Here is a 23,785-nt window from a genome sequence, read left to right as displayed (position 1 = left end):
TTGTCATTCATGTGTATGAATAGCGCAGAAGGGAGCGCGGAGGGCACAGGAAACTTTTGAGTTAGACAGAGCCACTGCGTTCACGACTGCTGTTTCCCACTTTTTCCTAGGTTCCCCAGGCACCGGATTCGGTACGTACTCCTTGGCCTGTCTCTGACCTGCTCGAAACACCCTTCTTGATTGGTTCTCATCGGTCGTTCCAGTGTCTCCCCCGTCCCCAGCAGTGGCCGTGCTCGCTGTGTTTTTCCAACCTTTGCGCCGTATCCTGTTGCCTGCAACCCTTTGAGGTCTGGTGCTGGCTGGTTCCAGTGGCTGGGTCGTTCCCAGCTCGACTAAAATTAGTGGTCTAGCGCCTCCCCAAGTGGCCTTGGTGGTCCCTCCCCAGCAAGAAAGCGCAGCGCATCCCCCCCCAAATCCTCAGACGGACACCTTGTTTCGGCTGGGCACTCGCCTCTTTCCAAGACGTCTCATCACCTGAACTTAACCACCTCATCAACCACCTCCCTCCAACCACCCCTTCTCCTCTTTCCCAACCACACATCTCTCCCGACCGCGTGCCAACACCTGTTATCGATTTCCATCTGCATCCGCGAGCAAACTCCAAAGCTTCATCGAATTCTAACTTGCTTCTCCCTCGTCCGAAGCAACACTTTATCCTCCACTAGCTGCAGCTTCGTGCTCCGCCAGCGCCCGACTTCACATCTCCCGTCTTTCCGTCACCACAGCGACAATGCCCGAAGACGCCCCCTACGACCCGTACATTCCCAGCGGCCAGGCCGGTGCCGCGCCGCAGCAGCAAGGAGCTGGCGGCAATGCGAGGACACAGGCTTTGCAGGCTGTAAGTCATGATATTTTCTCTAGCGATACTTTTTTGTTTTTCTTGCGATGGATTTGTCCCGGATTTCCGATGTCTGGTGACGACGATGGACCCGAACTTCCCGCCTGACCGACAATGTCGCCGACTTCGCCTGATTGGGCTATCGCGCCAATTCTCCAGCACGCCAGTTTGACTTTGACGACGTCAAGAAATATCCAGCCTTGTTATTGATGAACCAACGCTATTTTGTGTCGCGCCGGGGACGGTCGCACGTCAGCCTTCCCGGTCGCCGGTACGAGAGTACAAGCTGCGTCGAACTCGAACATGGCAATTAGCGACAATAACAAATCGACCTGGCTCCCACGACAACATGGTGTTTGCGATTCACCGAAAAACCCTTCACCTTAGACTTCCGCATGCTATCCGATTTCCTTAGTCCGTCGCCGGCAACGCAACCAAGGGCAGACTGATTCCGCTCTTTGCTGCGAAATGGGATCCGTGTCACTAGAGCCATATGCTGACGTTCTATTTTTAGCAAATCGACGATACGGTCGGCGTGATGCGCGAGAACATCAACAAGGTCTCCCAACGAGGCGAGCGTCTTGATGCTCTGCAAGATAAGACCGACAACCTGGCTGTTTCGGCTCAGGGCTTCCGTCGGGGTGCCAACCGCGTCCGCAAGCAGATGTGGTGGAAGGACGTCAAGATGCGCATGTGCCTGATTGCCGGCATCATCATTCTCATCCTCATCATTGTCATTCCCGCTGGTATGTCTCCCTTCCTCGAGCGGACTTCCCCAGTACCGCCTCCATAGGTTGGTTGTAATGTTCTAACCGTTATTGCCGCAGTCGTCGCGACCCGCTAGCGTAGCCTGCCAGTTGTTGCTATCCGCAAGGACTAGATACCACACTTTTTTGCATTACACCAACCCTTGGGTTGATGATTCGCCCTCATGATATGGAATGGATTGTCAGATATCTCGCAGGCTTCGAGCAACCGTGGGAGACGAGAGGCTGTGGCGGCACTGAGGGCCACCTCTATGGGATAATGACTTGGGAAGCGCAGAGGTTGTTCGAAAAGGACTCCGATCTACTTCGATGGTCTGCATGCAAGGGCTGGCGACCGGCTACGGGACTCGCTCCGACGCAGTTGGTAGCATCAGCTCGGCTGCGGATGAACCGCATGTATGTATGAGGGATGGCAGGCGTTTGTGTAATTGAATTCTAACTGGCCCTGATTCCACCATCTGGTCTGTTCTCCTCTGGTTATATTTGAAAGCTGTGACGGGGATGCCAAACGCCAACGGACTCGGAGCGTTATCATCGGCTCCGAACCTGTGGTTGCGAGCCCAAAGGTATACGACATTATTAATTACCATTACGTCTTGGTGCCTAGAATGCACGCCCAATAAGAGGCTGAGAAACGACCTCATACCGCAGCATTCCCAAGCTTCCAGGGTCAAATGGCCTAATTAGATGGGTTTCTGAAACTGCAAGTCCCGAGTGTCGGCTGATCTGCCGATGCAAAGGGTGGACGTTCGCAGTAAGGACCCTGGAGAGACCCACGATGCCGAGCGGTGTAGACGCAAGCTTAAGGGCCGGCCAGCGTCTATACTAGCTTGTGGTTCATCTCAAGCTCGGCGATCTTTGCGGCGGCCCCGGGGATTGAGTCGGCGTTGGCCACCTCTGGAACGGGTCCGAGTAGACGTTTAGAGTTGAAGTCCACTCTTTGTTTCCACTCGGCTGGGAGTTCGAGCGCGAAGGAGTTGGTTGCTGTTCTAGCCAGGCTGGTGGAATTGTCTCTGAAGAGATGCACATGGATTCAAATGTTCCTCTATCGGGCCAATGTGGCGCCAACACTGACTGAAAAACGTTGTTACTGGGCTCGTCCACATGCACGGCCATAAACGTTAAGCCATGCCTATCATTGTCGCCAATCGAGAGATGACGGCAGCTTGCCTGCCTCGGCTCACAGTTGACGTGCTGCCTCGCTTTCCCCCCATCCTCCACTTGGCACGATTGAAAATTTTCAGGTAATTTTTTACAGGGCAACGGCCACAAATGCCTCTCCTAGTGCGTGCAAGATGTCGCCGATCCCAGTCTTTGGTGATCTATACGTACCGGGGCGTTCCTTATCAGATCCGACCAATAGCCGAAAGCCCACTTACAAGAGCCACTTCCAGGTACACAGGTGGCTCCAGGTGCCGGAATCACCCCACTCACCGGGTCACTGCACCGCTAGCAGCTGGCAGGAAGTGCCACGGCAAGGGCAGGGGCCGACCGGCGGCGACAGAATGAGCGGGAAAGAGAGCGGTTTCGGTCGATTTTTTCCCATTGCCCTGTTGCCCCGACCACATCAGTCACTCGGTGCTGTGCCAAAGCCCCTGCCCCTCCTCCACACCTCCACTGCATCATACGCAGACCAGCGCCCACGCCCAGTCACAGTCTCGCAGGCCTCAAAAAGTAAAAAGCCTCGCTGTCGCCTCTCCGATTCCTGGCCCTTTCCCCCCTTCCCGCCCCCCTCGAACATAGTCCCTCTCTTTCTTTCTCCCGTCCGCCACAAGCCTTTCTGCCCCGGGCTGTCAATTGAGTCTATTGTTTCCTCGTCGGTCTTGCCAATTGACCATCTTTGAGCTCTTGCTGGCAGCAGTCAAAGAGTCAGAGAGAAAGAGAGAGTTAGACCAAAAGTGGTAGCTAGCTGCCTGGGTCTACTGCGGTGTTGGTGTGATTCATACCCATTCTACCGAGGATTGAGGTGTGTAGCTTCTCTGGCTCTGGAGCACCTTGCTGTGCACCGCCCTGCACTCACTTTGAACGCGCAGAGGACCCCTCAGCCGAATCTTGCAGAACTGACCAACAATTGCCCAGTTCCGATAGCCACGATGCTCTCCGCAACCTCTGCCGTTATCCGGGCCGGCGCCCGCCGAGCCGCCCCTCGCCTTCGCCAGCGTCAAAACCTCGCCGTCACTCGAGTCAACCCCTTCCAGCGCCTCAACGCCGTTCGCGCCCTTTCCACCACCGGTTCCCAGTCCGAATTGGCCAACCGCGACCGTACCCGAGCCATTATTATCCGCACCCTGAGTCAGATCGGAAGCAGGCGCGAGGGACAACAATATCTCTCATACTTCACCTCCGTCTCGTCCCAAAAGTTCGCCGTTATCAAGGTAGGCGGTGCCATCCTCACCGACTACCTCGATGACCTCTGCGAGAACATTGCCTTCCTCTACGAGGTTGGCCTGTACCCCGTCATCGTCCATGGTGCGGGCCCACAGCTGAACCGCCTCCTGCAGGAGGCTGGTGTCGAGCCTCAGTTCGAGGAGGGTATCAGAGTTACCGACGGCAAGACCCTCACCGTCGCCCGCAAGCTGTTTCTCCAGGAGAACATGAAGTTGGTCGAGAAGCTCGAGAGCCTTGGTGTCCGCACCCGCCCTCTGACCACCGTCCTCACCGCCGACTACCTTGACAAGGAGAAGTGGAACCTGGTCGGCAAGATCACGAGCGTCGACAAGGGCCCCGTTGAGCTTGCCATCTCGCAGGGCTACGTCCCTATTCTCACCTCCATGGCCGAGACCACCGAGGGCCAGATCCTCAACGTCAACGCTGATGTCGCTGCTGCTGAACTCGCTCGCGCGCTCGAGCCCTTGAAGATCGTCTACCTCTCCGAGAAGGGTGGTCTGTTCAACGGCGAGACCGGCGACAAGATCTCTCACATCAACCTGGACGAGGAGTACGACCACCTGATGTCGCAATCTTGGTGCCGCTACGGTACCCGTCTCAAGATCAAGGAGATCAAGGAGCTTTTGGAGACTCTGCCGCGAACCTCGAGCGTTGCCATCATTCACCCTAGTGACTTGCAGAAGGAGCTGTTCACCGATTCCGGCGCCGGTACCCTCATCCGCCGTGGAGACAAGATTGCCTTCTCCGACAGCATCTCGTCCTTCCCCGACCTTGCCAAGCTGAAGCAGACCCTGATCCGCGACAGAGAGGGCATGGACGCCGAGGCGACTGTTGACCGATACATCGAGTTCCTTAAGGGCACCCCCTTCAAGGCCTACTACGACGAGCCCCTCAACTGCGTCGCCATCGTCCTTCCCCCCAACGAGGAGCGGTCTCACCCGACCCTCGCCACCCTGACTGTTACCAAGGAGGGATGGTTGAGCAACGTCACCGAGAACGTGTTCCACGCTATTAAGAAGGACCACCCCAAGCTGGTCTGGACCGTCAGCGAGGAGGACGAGAACCTCACCTGGTTCTTCGACAAGGCTGACGGCAGCTTTTCCAGCAAGGGCAACCAGCTCTTCTGGTACGGCATCGACAACCTGCAGGAGCTCGGCGTTCTGACCGACGAGTTCAACGCCCACGGAAGAGCCATGCTGGGTGACTCCAACCTGGAGGCCCGCCTGCGCCGCGCCGCCCAGACTTCGAGCCGTAACCTCAACCATTCCACTCAGCCCGCACAGTCTCGTGCCTTCTCCACGATGGCTCGCCGCCCGACTTGGGCCCCGGCTGCCGCCAGCCTCAACGGCAAGCGCACCTTTGCCACCTACACCACCACCAACCCCAACCCTCCTCTGGGCAAGAAGAACGCCTCCAACGATGTCCCCTCTCGCGTCGCTCTGATCGGTGCCCGTGGATACACGGGTCAGGCTCTCATTGAGTTGCTCAACTCCCACCCCAACATGGATCTCAAGCACGTCTCGTCTCGCGAGCTCGCTGGCCAGAAGCTTGAGGGCTACACCAAGCGCGAAGTCATCTATGAGAACCTGAGCCCCGATCAGGTCACCGAGCTCGAGAAGAAGGGCGCCATCGACTGCTGGGTCATGGCCCTCCCCAACGGTGTCTGCAAGCCGTACATTGAGGCCATCAACGAGGCTCGCAAGGGCGGCGCTGACCACCGCAGCGTCATTGTCGACTTGTCCGCCGACTACCGCTTTGACAACAGCTGGACCTACGGTCTCCCTGAGCTGACCGGCCGATCCGAGATCTACAAGGCCGACAAGATCTCTAACCCTGGTTGCTACGCCACCGCTGCTCAGCTGGGCATTGCCCCCTTGGTCGAGCACCTTGGCGGTACCCCCTCCGTCTTTGGTATCTCTGGCTACTCGGGTGCCGGCACCAAGCCTTCCCCCAAGAACGACATCAACATGCTCAGGGACAACCTGATGCCCTACAGCTTGACTGACCACATCCACGAGCGCGAGATCAGCAGCAAGCTCGGTGCCGATGTTGCCTTCTCCCCGCACGTCGCCTCCTGGTTCCGCGGTATCCAGGCCACTATCCACATCCCCCTCAACAAGACCATCACCTCGCGTGATGTCCGCCAGATCTACCAGGACCGGTATGCGGGTGAGAAGCTCGTCAAGGTTGTCGGTGAGGCTCCGCTCGTCAAGAACATCATGAACAAGCATGGTGTCGAGATTGGTGGCTTCGCGGTGCACAGCAGCGGCAAGCGCGTCGTTGTCTGTGCCACCATTGACAACCTGCTCAAGGGCGCTGCGACTCAGTGTCTTCGTAAGTGATTCCATACTGCTACTTTATCTACAAAACCACTGACAGTTGTGCAGAAAACATGAACCTCGCTCTTGGCTACGCGGAATACGAGGGTATCCCTACCATGTAAACGGCGACAGCGTCACCACTAAGAACGAATTAGATTCATAAGGCTCGGCGCGGACACTCGAAGTTATCTGGAGTCAAACCGGTTCAAAAAGCATTCTCCTTTTTCGTCATCGGTAGTCTCTTTGTTGTTGATATTTTTTGTGGTTTTCGTTTTCTTTTTTTCTTTTTTTTTGCTGCTTCTTCGTTACAATGGGCTTCTCACGTTTTCATTCTTGGGACCCGGGGCGGGTCATCGTGAACGTTCCAGACGTGGTTCGTGTATGCTTGTATATACCAGGTACGAGTCAAGAAGTAATTACACAGATTCAAGGCACATCTGTCCCTATCTATCCTATTAGTGAATGGACGCCTCTTTCTTGCAGTCATCATGGATGAGTGTCGGGTTTCCACATCTGGCTTCCTGCCCTCAACCGAAATACCCCCATCCATTGTCCTCAATCGAGGGCACAAACTCTGCATCACGAATGTCCACGGAAAATTGCACTTCCAAAGAGGGTGAATACTCATGGCCTTCAGCATAGCATAGCTCGCTAAACGGCTAAGTATGAAGGTTATCACGGCAAATTATCGATGGTACTCAGGTAATTCGAAGGCCGCCTGTCTCGTCTCATGTATTCTCCCTTGCACAAGAGATCGCCGAAAATCCGTACCGTCGGGCTTCTCGACTGCCAGGCGAGAACTGATGTTGTCGAGCCTCGTCTTGCGTTCACCGTACCAGTCAAGGAGTGTTCAACTAGTGCCGGAAATCGAATGTTTCATGACGAACACTGTCTTTTGATAAAACACAAACATGTACTCCGACCGCGGGACCGTCATCTCGGACATTCCTGGAATGGCCATCTCGAAATGAATCTCACGGTCTCACGGTCTCACGGTCAGTCTGGATATGCGGTCCAATCCGAATTAAAAATAAATTAAGTGAGAAAAAAATATTCTCTGGTATTATGTTTGGGCTCGTCAGAGCGTCAAAGAATGAAAGTGTATGTACTCCGTCTCGTCTGCCAGCCCGCTCTCTCACAGGTAGACAACCGCCAAGCAACCAACAAACCCGAGGATGGCCGAGTTGAGGGAGACGCCGAAGCTTCTCGAGGTGGACGAGGCGGGGGAGAAGTTGGCTGTCGGCCTGACTCCGTCGGTGAAGGGGGCGTTGGCTGCCGCTACGGCTCCTTGAAATGCCAACTTTGAAGTGTCGGCTGATGGGCTGGGGTTCAGCTTCGGCGACGCTGGGTTCAAAACGCTGCTCTGACGTTAGTAACTACTCGTAATCTAGGGGGGCGGTGAGGGTCTCTAGAAACTTACTTGTCAATGACGTGGATGACACCGTCGCTCGTGATGATGTCTGAGGTCGTGACCTTGGCCGAGTTGGCAAAGAGCACGTTGTTCTCCTTGCGGAGCGTGACCTTTACCCCCATCAAGCTCTTGTATGCCATCTTCGTCGTAACACCGGAGCTGAACCGGACCTGGTTCGAGAGGAGATGGTACTGGAGGATCTTCGCAAGGTCCTGCGGCTCCATCGCCGCAACGGTCGCCCCGATTGCCTGGAAAGCAGCGTTCGTCGGCGCGAATATGGTCGCGGCCTGCAGCGAGTCGACGCCGTCGACGAGCTTGGCACGCATCAGGGCGCCGGCCATGCTTGTCAGGCCCGTGTTCATGGCCGTCTCGATGGGGGTGCCGGGGAAGGTCAGGACCGAGTCGACGACGTGCAGCACGCTTCCCGTGAAGGCGATGTCGGCCTTGGTGACGACGCTCATCTGCTTGTAGCCGCTGAAGATCCTGACCTGGTCGCCCTTCTTGACGAGCCCGACCTTCTGGTTGCCCGTGACGTTGGCCGCGGCCGTCTCGAGCATGGACTGGGCGAACTTGGGCGTCGAGGAGAACATGCTGGCCATGGTCTTGCCCTGGAAGACGTGGTACTTTAGGAGCTCGGCGACGAAGGTGACGTTCGAGGTCTGCTGCGCAAATACGGGGTCCATCTCCATCCTCTTGGCAAAGGCATCGTTCGAGGGAGCGAGGACGGTCATGTCTTTGCCGTTCGACAGGGTTTTGCTGACGGCCGGGACCATCGCCAGGAGTGCTGGACGTGTCAGGAACTAGCCAGAGCCAGTATGTCTCATTGGAGTGTGCTTACAGTTGAAGGTGCTCAGGCTGTCATTGTTCGCCTGGAGCACGGTGTTGAGTGACTGAGCCGCCGCCGCCAGCGCAGCGAAGGCGAGCGGGAGGATGCGCTTCGGCTGCATTGCGGTAACGGGCAAAAACGGGAACCAGCCCGGCGGAAGAAGAAGAGTTGCGGACTTGGTCTGGACTGCTTGGCAGGCCAGTTTGATCCACGGGAGCGAGCCGTCAAGTATACTTATACTGACGTCCCGATCCCGCGGGTCTGATAGTCTGGGGGAGGCATGTCTTGACACTTGCCAATGTCAGACGGTTATCGTTCCTGCAACATTGCACCAGGGTTACCAAAATAAGCAGTGGGCCGCAAGACTGCGTCCGTGTTTGATACAAGTTTTCTCCCGTTGCAGCCGTATCTGGCGTCTGGTCCCTCGTCGCTGGCCCCACGGCGGCAGCTTCGGGGCGCGGCGGTCCCGACACAAAAGGGCCCATCAGCCTTGCTACCCGGCACGACAGGCGAGTGAAGGCTCTTGCGCCGAGCCAAAACGAGACGGACAAATCAGACGTCGTTTGAGGCTCTGGTTCAGTGCTGGATGTCCACAGTTGTGCGCAGCATGTGTACGGGAGATCGACGAATAGGGCGGCGGGATAGCGGTGAAACGTGCTTCAGAGAGCCGGCGGAAACGCATCCATGCGCAGTGGGGGCCATCCCAGACGAGGGAAAGTATTTTGAGAGAGACAAAAGGAGAGGCAGAGGCATTTCAGTCCAAAACTTTACAGAAGAGCCTCATTATCAAAGGCGTTACGCTTGAGCGGTACTGCATCGAAGGATTCAGTGGCCTGCTCTGTCAGTGACTCGTATAGGAAAGATCTCAGGCTCGCTCGATATAATACCAATAGCCAAGACATCTGGACGCCCAACTACCGTGAAGCTAAAGCCATAACTAGCGAGGTTCTTCCTCTGGAACAAAGTGGGGGGGGATCCAGGGCATCATGCTTTTGAGACACTGCACTGACAGATTCTAAGAATGGTATGTCGATGGGTTGAAGCTATTCGCGGATGAGAGCCCCGGTTGGAGGGGCCGTAGTGGACCCGATTCGGGCCAACTAGGGGATGACTCAGGTAATTTTGTCGCACCTCCAGACACGCACCGCCTGCACTCCTTAGCGGGAATTCTACCGGCTCCCATGTCCAGCAGTGAGTGTATGCATGCACCAAGTGGCATTGGCTGAGCGCTACGATCCCATCTTCCGCACGCCACAATGCTGAACTTCAGTTGACCGAGCGCACGGCTATCACGGCAATACGGCCAGGCATTCGACAACGTTTGGATCTTTCCTCGTCGTGCAGCAGGGGCCGGGCCTTTGCATGCTGCCGTCTCAACTGGAAAAGCCATCCTCCGTTCATGTTGCCAAAGGGTCAGTGTTGAGCTGGTTGCTGGAGGAATCAAACCGACATGGTCAAGCATGTGTGCCGGAAATGCCTTTGAGAAAATGTGGTGTCATTATTTGGTTGCCTTAGTCGCGGTCTCCTATTCATGGGCGCAACAGTGACTGGCCTCACTCATCTGAGAGTCTTGCGTGAGGTCCATCTTCCCACCAAACTCGATTACGCCACTTGGTGGTGGGACACACGGACGAAATCGGGGCGAGACTTCTGGTATGAAATCCCACAACTTGTCTTTTGCGGCAGGGCTGGATTTGGTTATCTATTCGTATACTGCGGCTACTTATCCCTTAGGCGATTCTTTAAATCAAGCGAGGTTTGACTAGCTCTAATCCTCTCCCATACCTCCTCCTCCTCCCACTAGCGTAACCCAATCTTTTGACTCTTCTCCTGAATTCCTCGTCTTTTTCGGCATGAAATTGTATGGCCGTTTGAGCATCTTCGGGACCGGGAACTCCTCTAATATCAACGTCGCATCCCCGTGGGGATTCTAGCTTCGCCCGTGTTTCTACGAAGAGAAGCCGGCGTCCCACAACCAACCCCGAAACCCACCAAGACCTTGGCTGTTCCCTGGGGAGCAGATGGCTATATATACTCATTCTTGTCTTGGGCCCAGTTGTCACTTACTGCAACCATCATTCCGTCCCCACGAACCACAATGGTCAGGGGATCGCAGGATCTTGCAGCAGACTCCGAAGGCAACGAGGTGACTGGATCGGAACGCTCATGATCACGTGATGGTTGAGAACCGGCCGCCAGAAGATCCAGGCAATTCCAGGATCACCTCACCATGCATGACCCAGCAGACGACGACCAACGCATCGCCCCCCCTCTTTGGCTTGAAACAGCTTGTGGCCAGAATCCTGGTTTTTTGAATCCTTGTCATCACAGGGCACCCGTAGAAGACATCGCCATCGCCATCGACAGCTGGCCAGTGCCACAATCGATGGCTGCGCCACACTATCAATATCTGAAAACACGTCATCCTGCCTTCCCACGCCCGCAGTCGTGTTGCGCGTTCTCAAGAAAGTTGTCGCCTCTCGTGAGGCGCATTTTTGATTAAGGTTCAGAGGAAGTTGTGATGCGCCGTTGCCCATGATCTGAACTCTTTTTTTTCCCTTTCCATGCTGTAAACCTCTGCGTATCTTCAACTTTGTCTACCTGCATCGCCAAGATCCGGCCAAAAGATGGACACTACGCAGGAACGCCATACGACAAACTCCATTGCGGAGCAGGAGCTGTTTTTCCCGCAGTCTTCTGGAACCCAAGGCCGAAACCAGCACCAGACCGGGCAGCAGCCCCAGCCTCGGTGGTATGAGAATCTCAGCAACAACGATGATTCACCCATCGCTCAGACCGGCAGCGGAGTCCCCGCTGTTAACATCATCCCCGCCACGCCGACAACTGTGCGCTCCAACAGTGTGCGCTCAAACGCCTCCTATCCAGAATATCCCGAGCACAAGCAAATGAGCGGTGCTCTCCCGGAGGTGACTGAGGAAGACAACATCTATGATCCGCCCTCGCCCGATTCCAAGGTCCCAGTCCGAAACACAGCTTCTACCTTCGACTCTCCGGACAGGTCGAAACGGGATGAGGACTACTATGTATCCCCTGTTTCCGAGCCTGCCGTACCACACCATGAGGCTGAGTACTCTCACGCAAACGTCCAACCTTCATCGTTCGATAAGGGTAAAGCTGCAGAAGTCTATCCAGAACGTCACGAGACAGGGTATTCTTATGCAAGTGAACAGCCGCTCTCATCGTCTGAGAAGGGCAAGGCCTTTGAAGCCTACCCAGAACATCATGACACCGAATACTCTCACGCAAATGACCAGCCCTCCTCATTTGACAAGGGCAAAGCCGCCGAGGCCTACCCAGAGCCGTCCGTGCCACACCACGACACGGGATATTCACACGAAAATGACCATCCCTCCTCTTTTAACAAGGACAAGGCCGCCGAAGCTCATCTAGACTCTGATGAACGACCGCCTCTACCTGGCCCAAGGCCTGTATCGTCAGAGGTTCCTGACTTTTACGCCCAAGAACACGGGTACGGCGTAGATCCCAAGGTACAGGAGCAAGAGGACCAAGACTATGCAATGGCACTGGCGCTCCAGGAAGAAGAAGAAGGAGAGGGCCCGGCACCCCCCTTGCCGCAACGTCCCGCGAAGTCTTCAGCCGGGTGGGACACCGATGGCCCGCTTTCTTCTAACCCGTTCTCGGCCGAGGAGCAGGATCGTGCTCTTGCCCTGCGTCTGCAGGAGGAAGAAGGCGGACCGCCTCCATTGCCAGCCCGGCCTCATCCCAAAGCCGTCGCAGAGCTGCTTTCCCGAGAGCAGGAGCCGCCGCCATTCACCAGAACACCCTCCATAGAAGGCATCATGCCTCCGCCAAAGCGTCAAGGATCGGATTTTGGCATGGACGACCCGTCCAACCCAATCCATTACGCGAGAGATCCCCACAAGCTCATCACGTATCTGGTGCCCTTCCCCAAACCTTGGTTGGGAGCCAAGCCTCCTCCGGATGACATCCCTACGCGCTTCCTGATCTACACCCCTCCGCCCCCGCCTCTCCAAGCACCGCCCGAGGGCGTCAAGGAGGGCGTCACCCACAAGGTCCAGCGCAAATGGCAGGCCGAGGTTCGCCAGGCCAAGATGAGCGAGGCCAAGACGACCAGCTGGGCGGGTTTTAAGGCTAAGTGTACCCGTGGTGTGGACAAGGCCATGCAGTACACAACCACAAGCAATCTGGATTACCTCGCCCGAGTCACACCACCTGCCAAGCCTCCTTCGGCCATTTCACGCAAGCTATCACTCAAGGGCAGGGGTAAGAAGGACAAGAAGGACAAGGTGGCCGAGGACGATGAGAAGGATAGCAAAGAAAAGAGTATCGAAGATAGCGATGGTGAGCCAGCTGAGGGCAGAAGGGATACCGACAAGCTCGACGAGGAGAAGAAGGGTTTCGAAGAGAAGGACGCAGATGAGAGGGCGAGGGAAGAGAAGTTGGCCGTGGAGAGGGCCGGCCATGACGATGACTATTTCCAGTCCAAGGAGAAGGATGAACACGACGAGCTGCTTGACGACGACCCCGCCCACCAGTCTCATGAGACGAAGAAGACTGTTGGCGTTGAGGAGATTGTCTTTGTTTACTCACCTTCCATGAACATGACGCCAGAGGCCATGCGGGAAGAGTTCATCAACTCAATGCTGCGTACAAAGTCCAAGGCGCAGCGAGATGCCATCATCGCGACGGGTCTTCTTCCTATTTCGCTGGCCATCGACACCGTCATGATCGCTGTCAGCGGGCTCTTCGAGGTCAATGGTAAGTGCATCCCCGTCACTCCACGGACCCAAATCCGGATCTTTGCTTACGATTTACAGCTGTGTGGGCATACTTCACCATCAAGGGCTCCAAGACTGCGCGCTCTGTTACCAAACGGATCGCGTCGTCTTCAAAGAAGCCTGAGACGATCGATCCCGAGAAGCCCGAGACCGAGATGGCAAAGGAGGACAAGCTGCAGCTCAGCTTCAAGCCTGCCAACCGCATCGATGTGTTGGCACGCTACCTTGAAGCCGAGTGCCACCGCGTTGACTCTAGACTCTTCCCCAAATACACCTCGTCACCTACGGAAGTGTAAGTTCTTTCCTCCCGTCCAACTAACGCATATTTGGCCCTTTGCGAATAATACTGACACGTGTTGCAGCGAGTGTCTTGAGGCAATCGGGTGGTCGCCAGCCATGACGCGCGGGCAGAAGAACTGGGAGGATGAGGCCTGGGAGGTGAACGACGTTAAGGAAGATTTGAGGGTGGTGATGCACAAGGCGGCGAAGGAGTGGAAGAAGTGGTGCAATCGGTACGAGAAGAACCCGGAGAAGAGCTTGACCAAGTAGCTGCGTTGATTGGAAGCGAGGCATGGTTTGACGCTGCGTATACTCCTTCCCATTCATAATATCAGTGCTTCCGCCGCCTTGTGATGAAAATTCTGTGCTCGTGTCTTATACATAGCTTCAAATTAGGGCGAAATGCGACAAAGTCTATTCTGGGCATATCTGATTGTCGGTCGGCACAGTTCTACGGCTATGCAAACTACGTCTTTGGCCCACCAAGCTAGGGCGAGAGCCGGGTCATTCGGCCAACGGCTGTCTTTTTATTAGCGTCGATTCGTCTCAACACATCAACAGCCGTAGGGTGTCCAAAGGTCAAGGATGAACCATATCAGACCGATACATGATATGCACTCGGTGCATGTCAGTCTAAAAGAGCCAAGCCACCGTTCATGACTGGGTTGAAGCCATACCCTTGGCCGACGGTCCTTCTACACTGAGTGCCGGCCCAGATGCCTATGTGGGCTGGTCGAGAGGTGGGAAATCAGACAACGTCACGAGAAAAGCAAGTTCTCGTCTAGGCACGTCGGGTCATTGACCGATTCGGCCCGGCTCCGAGCATCGTATCCCCGCCCCCGCAAGACCGTTGCCCAGCAAAAACAAAAAAAAACCGAGAAAAAAGGATTGGCTCCTCCTTGTCCCGCTGCCCGTCACTTTCTTTTCCCTCTTCTTCCCCACCATATCCATCGTTGTATGCGGGGTAGCACGGGCTTGAGCTCCCCACTCGTTCAAGCGGTCCAATACCGTCGCCCGGAACCGCCAGCGGTGTTCTCCACGACCAGGGCCCTGGTTGTTGCCGGCCCCAAACCTTGGTTGAATAGCTTCGGTAAAGAAGGACCGCACAGAGTAGCTCATGACCCAACGGGAACCATCAACAGAGGGTCGGATGACGCTGCTCATGACATTGGAGAAGGAGAGCAAGAGAGGGGAAGCCCGCGTCGCGGGGGATGCGGAGCCGAAGCGCCATTGTCCAATGGACATGGACGCATCGCACCCCGATGTCACGCCTTTAAGAGGGCGCCGGTTCCCCAGACTCCCTCCTTTCGTACTGTAGCTTCGGTGCAACGCTCGTCGGTTCCATTGCAGATTTTACACGTGGAATTTTGACGTGAGTTTGCTTCCACAATGAAGGGTCTGGCGATCGCTTTCACGGCGCTCGTGTCGTCGGCATGCGCCCAGTACATGAAGACTCCCGTCACGCCTCGGTACGCCTCCCACCAAGCCGTCTCGAGACAGGCGGGAAACCAGACCGGCAGCGCGTGGCCTTATGGGCCCTTTAGCACCAGAGGGCGTGACATTGTCAACAGCCGTGGTGAAGTTGTGACATGGGCCGGTGTCAATTGGCCCATGAGTGGTAAGTCCATCCCTCCCATTCGAACAGACGAGAGCTCTGGGACTAACACATCGTCCAGGAGAGACTATGGTTCCCGAGGGCCTGGAATGGGCCTCGGTTGACCAGATCCTCGACAATGTTGCCAGCGTCGGCTTCAACTACATCCGCATGTAAGTCCCTACAGCTCCCCCTACCCCCGACCTCGCACTTGGAGACAACCCAGCCAACGCATTTCCTCCCAGGGGCTACGCCATAGAAATGGTTGACCAAATCTACGACCGCGAGGGCGAGGACGTTCCCCTCGAGGTCGCCATGATCACGGCCCTGGGCTTCGTCAACGGCACAAAGGTCACCAACGAAATCATCCGGAACAACCCGGGCTGGACGCGCGAGACGACGCGCTTCGAGATCTGGTCCGACATCGCCAGCCAGGCCCTCGAGCGCGGCATCTTCATCTCGCCCGACGTCCACGTCAGCAAGGCCTCGTGGTGCTGCTCGCACACGGACGGCAACGCCTGGTTCGACGACGTCCACTTCAACGCCTCGCACTGGCGCCGCGGGCTCTCGTACGTCGCCAGCTGGGCCAAGGCCCACCCCAACATCGTGTCGCTGTCGCTCCGCAACGAGGTCCGCGAGTCGTGGAACGTGACGAACCTGTACTACAACTGGGACACCCTGGTCGGCAACTTCTCGGCCGGCGCCGACGCCATCCACGAGGCGAACCCGGACGTGCTCATCCTCTGGGGCGGCATGCAGTACGGCCAGGACCTCTCGGCCCTAACGTCCGGCAAGAACTACCTGACGGCCCCGTGCTACAAGTGCACCGCCATCCGCGACGCCGCCCGCCGCGAGCCCCGCGTCTTCGACGTCGACAGCCACGCCTGGGCCGACAAGCTCGTCTGGGAGCTCCACCTCTACAAGATGAGCGAGGACCAGGACACGGGCACCTGCCCCATCATCGAGGCCGGCCTGTACCGCAGCGGCTTCAACGCGCTGGGCATCGACAGGCCCGCCGCGTGCAACGTCACAAACGACTGCCCCAAGGCGAGCCGCCTGACGCCCGTCATCTTCTCCGAGTTCGGCAACGCCCAGGACGACACCCTGCGCAACGACACCCTGCAGGCGTGCCTGCGCGAGTACACCGTCAAGAACAAGGTCAGCTGGATGGTCTGGGGCCTTGCCGGCAGCTACCGCGTGCGGTCCGGCGCCCAGGGCGTCAAGGACACCTGGGGGCTGTCCAACTATGAGTGGGACGGGTGGAACCACCCGGCCACGATTGAGGACATCTGGAAGCCGTGGGTGGAGGCCATGAATGTGACGCGGAAGTCTTGAGCAGCCGCCGTGCATGGGCTTTGTTTATAATTAAACTATATTACAAGTAGAATAATCACACTTGCTACATCTGTACCGTCGTATGATACACTCGGGACAATATCACAGCTTATTTCTATCCTGAACTGGCAGTGTACTTCATAAAGTCAAGCATACGCTATTATGTCGATCGCTACGCACAAGGCAAGCTTCTTGCTACCGTAGACCATGGAGGCTTAATTACGTGAAAGGGGTACTGAGGTCCTCAGTCAGATTCGGCACAGTCGTCCATCGCTCCGCTGATACCATCCCTCGCTTCCTACGCATGGATGACACCAGAAGACGTCGCCTGGATCCACAGTTTTCTTAATGCCGAGCAGGCGGTTGTAGTTGTCGCCCCAGAAGGTGTGCTGCCAGTCCTCTTCATACGGGAAACCCTAAGAAGACGTCAGTCCCATCCTGCTCTAGAGACTTTTACGGTTTACACATACCTCGTTCAGGTAGGATCCCATTTCAGGGGCAAGATTTCGGAACCCTTCAACAGAGGAATGAATTCTCTTCTCGGCTTCCCCCTTGGTCGTCGAGTTGAATGAGGTAAAAGTCGTACTGGTGACTGCAGGGTAATGGTCAGTGTTCCTAGTCAACAGATGGGCATGAAGCTGGCTCGGCTTACTCGCATGAATGTACGCCCTGCGCCATGACGGATGCACCGCGTTCCCGCCGCCCCTCGAGGCTGCCTCGTGCACGCCCTTCCCCGCGACCAAGAAAGCATACATGCCGCCCACGTTATCCGTCGCAGTCTTCACCGCGCTAGCGAGGGCACCCAAGTCTCCTGTCAACGCCTCCTCATCCAGCAGCCTGGACGCCAGTAGCTTGTTCATCCCCCCCTTGTTTTGGTCGTAGTTCTTGTCAAAGAAGTCAATCCAGGATGGGAACTGCGCAGAGCCTTGGACGAATGTGACGTTGGGCCAGCGCCGCTGGACGGTCTCGTTGATTGAGTGCCAGATCCTGGCTGCCTCGACGACGTCTGCGTTGTCCTGGAGCACGGAGATGCCCATGATACCAGCGGCGTTTGGTGGTAGACCGGGGGAGCTGACAGGATTCGGCATGTGAGAATTGATCAACGCGTACCCAGAGAGGCCGGCTCTTTCAAGTGAAGGAACCTGAGACAGAACATAGGCTGCGAGGTCTGGGAGAAACGGAGCCCGAGGCTCAGTGAGCATCGCAAAGGCCGTATGAGAGATGGGAGGCGAGGGGTGCGTTGCGAAAGTGATGGATGTGATGACGCCAAACGTCGAACCGCCTCCCTATAAAGTCAGCTCTTGATTATAAGTTCGCAATCGGGCTTACTTACACCCCTCACGGCCCAGAATAAGTCAGTGTTCTGAATCTCGTTGAGGGTAGAGACCTCGCCATGGGGTGTGACAATCTCCATTTGTAGGACATTGTCTGCGGCCAGGCCGTAACGCGGTGCAAGTAGCGAGTGACCACCTCCTGAGACGTACCCTCCGGCACCCACCGATTTGGCAGTGCCGCCTACTATCGTCTGGTTGTGTTCAGCAGCGGCTTTAAATAGGGCGTACATCTCTGTGCCACCGCCGGCAGTCACTGCACTTCCCGGTATAGTCACGTTGGAGCCTGCAAGCTTGAACCCGACTGGGTGATACTGGATGTCTTGCATGTGGTGCACCCAGATGGAAAGGGATCCGGGGGCAATGGATCTGCCAACATAGTCATGTCCAGTGCTCTTGATGATGAGTCTGACATTGTTTTCCCGCGCTAAAAAAAATCAGTCAGTGTTTGAATATCGGCTTTGTTACTTAGGGACAAACCAAAGTCAACACCGGTTTTGACATGTTCAGATGTAGTGGCATTCACGACGAACGCAGGGTATCCGTCAGGGCTGCACATATGAGCCGGGTCAGGAAGGCAGGTGTCATTGCTCCAGTTGTTCCAGATGACGGAGACGGGGTCGGCGACATGATACTCGTAAGAGCTCCATCTGGCTGTTGCGTCGGCGCATCCTTCTTCGTTGTAGACAGGCTGTCCGGGATGGCAGACAGCTCCCGGAGGAGTTGGTCGCAAGAGTCTTCCTCCAAGAGACTCATTGAGACGGCTCCAGGTTTCTGTGGAGGGCCAGTCAGTACTACCGGGAAACGATTTGCATGCTGGATCTGATGAGCTGTAGGCGGACACCCAGGACGCAAATGCCGCGGGAAGAATCAAACAGTGTTTTCGAATAACTGGCAACATGGTGGAGCGATGAGTTCAAAGAGAGACTCAAGTCAAAGGCTGTTGTCTTACCGGTACAAGTGGAATGGAATTGTAGGATGGAAGCAGCCTGTAAACTACCTCGAGAACTCTAGAAGGCTGGAGTGGTGTTTCCTGTACGAGAGGAGCAGAATGACGGACGTGATGCGGAATAGTCAAGGCAAGGACTACGAAAAGTGCGGCGGGGAGCTGAAGAAGTTGGGGGCGTCAGCTTTTAAATGGAAGCGGCTGAGATGTGATGTTACTGGACGGGTACCTACTCCCGCCAGCCAACGGGCTGGGAGGTGTGCCTCGATCTGCTCGTCTAGCCCAAAAATGCTTCACCGTAAGGCCAGCCTCCATCCCATATCAGCTGTCGGCAGTGGCTTGGCTTGGCGAGAACCGACCCGAAATACGCGAGAGGTGAGACAACCATCTTTTGTCTCACTGCTTCTCACAGCTCTTTGAGTGGTCAACCTAATAAGACGTTCCGCGATCTCGGGATTCCTCCGTTACAGTATCATTTTTCCTCCAGATGTAATTGTCATTTTCGTATATTCAATTAGTTAGTCCCTCTAATTTTGATATCTCCTCTCCCTGTTTGCATCTCAGCAAGGAGCCTACGACATCTTCCCCGGCGGAATTTGCGCAAGACCGGTCCTGTCCGAATCGGTCTGGTTGCTTTTTTGTGACGTAAGAATCTCAGTCGAGCTGTGCTATAGGCTCAAACTTGTCATTGTTTTACAGACGAGATCGTGTTTTGGCCACGAAATGTGATAACTGCAGATCTGGCCAACTATTTTGTTGTAATTGTGTTAGTAGTTAAGAGTGCATTGGATCTTTCAATTGATGCTGAAGCAAAACAATTCCTCTTCATAATCATATCAATGGTTGTAAATTTGTTGTTAAGAGTTTCTGTCTATACAACCCGGGATGAATACAAACTTAAGTATCTTACGCTCCTACATATGACTGAGATATATAGAGACCTACACTGAGGCCAGCCTGAGCCGGAGCAGCAAGACAACCGACCCCATTCGGTTGAAAATAGCTCGCCACGTTGATGAGATGGCCATTATTAGCTTTCATTGTTCTTTTCTCTCGACGGAAAAGCCTGTTTCAATTATCGAAAAAGTTACCCTCTCGATCATCAGCTGCCAACCTCTCTAGGCTCTCCCCCCGAAAGTGTGCATACCACGCTAGGAACTCGGCCATGCTGTCAAACACGTCCATGCCCATCTCCCACCGATTGACGACGTACCGCCACTTCCACACACCTTCGCCTGGCCTGCGACAGTAGACCACACAGCACGAGGCATCCTGCCCGTCCCCAGAGTTCCACCCGCCCGCCAAGGTCCATCCCTGGGGGGTCCAGTGGTTCAAGCCAGTCTCCCCCTCCAGCTCCTCCGGCGTCTTCACCCGTATGGCCAGGTCGTCCGGCCTCAAAGGTTCACCGAGAGACCAGAACGTCAGCTGGTGTTGCATGAACATTGGGAAACCCGGGCCATTCAACCCATCAACTTCCTCAGCCACTATACGGAGCTCGTCGGGAAACGTGATGGTCTCGCTGACGTCTTCACGAGACTTTTCCCGGAGGCCCTTCTCAATTGCAGATACGTAGGCGTCTAGGTGGCCAGGGCTGGCCTCATTTCGACCATGAGTCCCGTCAAGCGAGGCTAGATGGGCAACCGTGTCCAACTGGGCGAGCACTTCCGCCGGCGATGAAATGCCCATCTCCGCGAGGCTGGAGATACCCATTCGCTCCTCCAAGAACTCCATGCGGCTCTCTTGGATTTCCTCTTCCGTGCCGAAGTCTGGATCTGGCGAACAGGCTTCAACGTAGGAAACATACAGTTCCACATTCCGACGATTTTGGCTCTTGATATGCGAGCGATACATGTCCAGGGCCGCAAGGACCTCGGCTCGATTAGCTGACATGGCGGGGCTGCGTGTGTGTGCGTGTGTATATGTGTGTGTATGGTTTTGTGTGTTCGCAAGTTCCGTCTTCGAGCAAGCCTGCCCGACAGAGTGTTTTTGATGTCGAAGCAACTATAACTACTTTGTTTGTCGGCAATTAGCTGCTGCTGCCTAAAACCCCAAAATGATAAGAAGAAAAAAGGTCCGGGAGGCCTATCGCATGGGACTAACGATTGAGACCACTTCAAGCGGGCCCAACGTCCCGAGTTAGGCCAAGTCATTTGGCGATTTGACAAGTCTGGCCTCCGCGAATGTATACATCTTCGACATGTTCGTTGCAAAACCGCCATGTCATCGCGAGGGGCACTTCTTCGCTAACCAGAGACGCAAACCGGTTTACTAGCTTATTAGAACAATAATACTGACATGATAAAGAGCAATTAAAGTATTTGAAGAAGCAGCTATTATTTTCTGCATTCAATGCAAGTGTATCCAATCTGGCTAATTGTGTTTATAATGGAAACCGACGGATCATTTCTCAAATCTATCTAGGATATTCACAAGACGTCGCCTGAGAGCCTCTACATTAAACAGCACCTGCAGGCATTACCACAGCGCTCCTTTGACTTAGAAATACTTCCTGGACTAATGCTTCCAGTCTCTGTGTGGATAATGTCCCGCTGCATATCAAAGTACAGGCCATAACGACGCCGGGCCCGAACTATCCCATCGCCGCCGGCCATCTCCTCATGCGATGTCTCCGAGGCCATCTCCACAAGAGGACCTGAAGTCACGCCAGTGCCGCATCTTTGGCGTTCAGATCCATGCCGCTCGCTCGCCGGTCCGGCCGTAACAGATCTGTGCTCCTCGGAAGACCCATAGTCCTCGGCGGCCTGCACTTCAGCAACCTCGCGAGCCTCGACGTCGCGGATAGTTCGCAAGAGGGCGACGCTCGACTCGGCGTTGTTGTACAGCCGCGCCGTCTCGTGCTCAATCTGCGTCGAGAAGACCAGGGGATCCAGCTCTGCGAGGAAGTATGCCTCACGCGCCGAAGCCATGTCCTCGCTCACGGCGTCCCAGAAGGTGGTGGCGACCACGAGATGCTCGAACTCGTCCGACCTGCACGCCTCATAGAACGCCCGGAGGTTGAGCAGCGCGTAGTCGGCTCTGCTCGTGTCGAAGATGCGCTGGAGGTAGATGGCGCCATGCAGCGGGATCCCCGCGCCGTTGAGCCGGGCCTTGATGAAGCGGATGGTATCGCGGTCCGGGCAGCTCCGGAGAGAGAGCCCCGGGGTGTCGACCAGCATGAACGGGGTGTCTCCGTTGGACATATTGCACGGGTACATGCAGACTTCTTCGACGTCCGGAGGGGTCCCGCCGGTTTGGAGTGCTAGCTTAGTGGCCTTGATGACGGTTGGGCTTTGGGGGAGGTGGGTGGGTATGCACTTAACGACGGACTGGATGAAGGAGGTTTTGCCTGCGCCGTGGGCACCTATGACGGCGAGCACGAGTGTCTTCATTTTCTGGGGTTGCTTGTTGTCCTGTTATTGATTCTGCGGGCGGTGGTGCTGTGTAAGTGGTTGTCGATAGCCTCATCGCAACGGACAGCTCTAGGCGCTCCTCTTATACAGAACATTGTAAGCATTGTTGGCCCTTCGCCGGTCGTTTGTCTTTTCGGGATCAAAGAAGATTTGGCTGAAAGGCCGACAAGGCGAAGGCCGCGGGACTGGTCTATGATGCAGTCTTTGTGATCTTGTCGGACAGTGATGGCCGAGACAGGTCGTCCCGTAGCATGGCGACAAGTCACGGGGTTCCTTCGACACGGATCAACGAGTCCTTTTCACAGAGGTCTTTTGTTCTCATGCTTACATCGTCATTGTAGGCTGACCAAAGCCGAGTGAATATTGCACTCTCGAAACAAAGTAAATACAAACCCAAGACGACAACAAGGACTTGAAGCAGTGACCATATCTCGGTTGGCCCTTTCAACGTTCACTCCTTGAGATAGACAGCCATGTTTATCACCATGTTCGGCATTGGGCCTGCAAGTTTTGGATTTCTGAGAGACGGATTGAGGTAAAAGTCCACAGCATGTTTGTTCTACGTTCAACATCAACTTACAAGACCTAGGTTGGCAGATGTAAGGCAAAGTGGTTCTGTTGCAAGCGGCCCAGATGGGGCTGATCCACAGGAACAATCCTCTTGGACGTCCTTGCACCCGCCCCTCCCAGCAAGACGGGCACCTCAGGTGTTCACAATTGTCTGGCCGGTTGGCCCAATGGCAAGGCGTCTGACTACGATATACCGTGGAATCAGGAGATTGTGGGTTCGACCCCCATGCTGGTCAAAATCTTTTGCTACTTGCAAGCAGATCTTTTTGTCCTTGATGTTTTTGTTCATGTCAGTCTGACTGAATCTAATTGGTTCTTCTTCTTTCCTTTTGTGCCGTATCAAGGAGTGTCGCATGCCCTCTGCTTGCCCCATCGAGATATATGATGTCAACTAGCGATGTCCGGGCTTGTACTCTCTGCATTGACACCCCTCTCTGTCCGAACTGTATTATCTCTGTGTGTGCATCCAGCACACGATTCTTTTGTGGGTGTTGGTTGGTTTGTAGCCACTAAAAAGAGACACCTTTTGCTTCCAACTGGGCGCAATTGTATTTCGCCCTCCATACTTCCCATCCCACCCACTACCCGTTCTTCCAAGCTGGTGCTTGTTGTAGCCTTGGGAGTGATGGCAACGAGCTAGCAGCCGTTGCAAGTCGGAGTCTTAAAACACACACACACACACACACACACACACACACACACACGCGCGCGCACGCAACAGGCTCTGCCGCCAGCCCCGACTTGGCCCCGGTGTGTTTGGCTCAACATTTCTTATCCCAGAGACCAGGGAGGATAGAGGGGACCGGCTACCCTCTCGCAAGCGCTGCAGTCTTTCGCGCCCGGAAAAGTCGGACAACCACCTACCCTCCAAGGAGGGGTGCCGAGACAAGAGATATGCAGCAAACAGGGGCCGTAGAAGGAACTAATGATTGCTGTGCCGCAATGACGTACTTGGCAAAGCACCACCCGAAGTCTTGGGAGAAGTGAC

General features: G+C 55.5%; 6 protein-coding genes across 6 annotated transcripts; 4 read left to right on the top strand and 2 right to left on the bottom strand.

Annotated features, from left to right (window-relative positions):
• Window positions 1–730: 730 nt before the first annotated feature.
• On the top strand, window positions 731–1,682 carry EsH8_III_001362 (synaptobrevin-domain-containing protein; the record flags this gene model as incomplete). Its single annotated transcript, XM_083263087.1, has 3 exons — window positions 731–838; window positions 1,353–1,584; window positions 1,666–1,682. The coding sequence occupies 3 exons, from the start codon at window positions 731–733 to the stop codon at window positions 1,680–1,682; spliced, it is 357 nt and encodes a 118-aa protein (XP_083123574.1).
• A 2,016-nt stretch (window positions 1,683–3,698) lies between these two features.
• EsH8_III_001361 (bifunctional acetylglutamate kinase/N-acetyl-gamma-glutamyl-phosphate reductase) lies at window positions 3,699–6,436 on the top strand (the record flags this gene model as incomplete). Its single annotated transcript, XM_083263086.1, has 2 exons — window positions 3,699–6,327; window positions 6,381–6,436. 2 exons carry the CDS (start codon window positions 3,699–3,701, stop codon window positions 6,434–6,436), a joined length of 2,685 nt encoding a protein of 894 aa, XP_083123573.1.
• A 1,013-nt stretch (window positions 6,437–7,449) lies between these two features.
• Window positions 7,450–8,672, bottom strand: EsH8_III_001360 (fasciclin domain-containing protein; the record flags this gene model as incomplete). Its single annotated transcript, XM_083263085.1, has 3 exons — window positions 7,450–7,672; window positions 7,735–8,509; window positions 8,564–8,672. 3 exons carry the CDS (start codon window positions 8,670–8,672, stop codon window positions 7,450–7,452), a joined length of 1,107 nt encoding a protein of 368 aa, XP_083123572.1.
• Window positions 8,673–11,178: 2,506 nt separating this feature from the next.
• Window positions 11,179–13,881, top strand: EsH8_III_001359 (uncharacterized protein; the record flags this gene model as incomplete). The annotated part of the gene is made up of 3 exons (XM_083263084.1): window positions 11,179–13,312; window positions 13,372–13,624; window positions 13,695–13,881. The coding sequence occupies 3 exons, from the start codon at window positions 11,179–11,181 to the stop codon at window positions 13,879–13,881; spliced, it is 2,574 nt and encodes an 857-aa protein (XP_083123571.1).
• Window positions 13,882–15,000: 1,119 nt separating this feature from the next.
• EsH8_III_001358 (uncharacterized protein) lies at window positions 15,001–16,540 on the top strand (the record flags this gene model as incomplete). The annotated part of the gene is made up of 3 exons (XM_083263083.1): window positions 15,001–15,229; window positions 15,288–15,378; window positions 15,451–16,540. The coding sequence occupies 3 exons, from the start codon at window positions 15,001–15,003 to the stop codon at window positions 16,538–16,540; spliced, it is 1,410 nt and encodes a 469-aa protein (XP_083123570.1).
• Window positions 16,541–16,788: 248 nt separating this feature from the next.
• EsH8_III_001357 (FAD-binding oxidoreductase) lies at window positions 16,789–22,206 on the bottom strand (the record flags this gene model as incomplete). The annotated part of the gene is made up of 7 exons (XM_083263082.1): window positions 16,789–16,956; window positions 17,011–17,132; window positions 17,193–17,826; window positions 17,874–18,298; window positions 18,352–18,422; window positions 19,965–20,686; window positions 21,409–22,206. The coding sequence occupies 7 exons, from the start codon at window positions 22,204–22,206 to the stop codon at window positions 16,789–16,791; spliced, it is 2,940 nt and encodes a 979-aa protein (XP_083123569.1).
• Window positions 22,207–23,785: the final 1,579 nt, after the last annotated feature.

This window comes from Colletotrichum jinshuiense, chromosome 3, assembly GCF_051148585.1.
Source record: "Colletotrichum jinshuiense chromosome 3, complete sequence".
Taxonomy (NCBI): Eukaryota; Fungi; Ascomycota; class Sordariomycetes; order Glomerellales; family Glomerellaceae; genus Colletotrichum; species Colletotrichum jinshuiense.
Note: the sequence above shows the minus strand (reverse complement) of the source record. Positions and strands in the feature narration are given on the sequence as shown.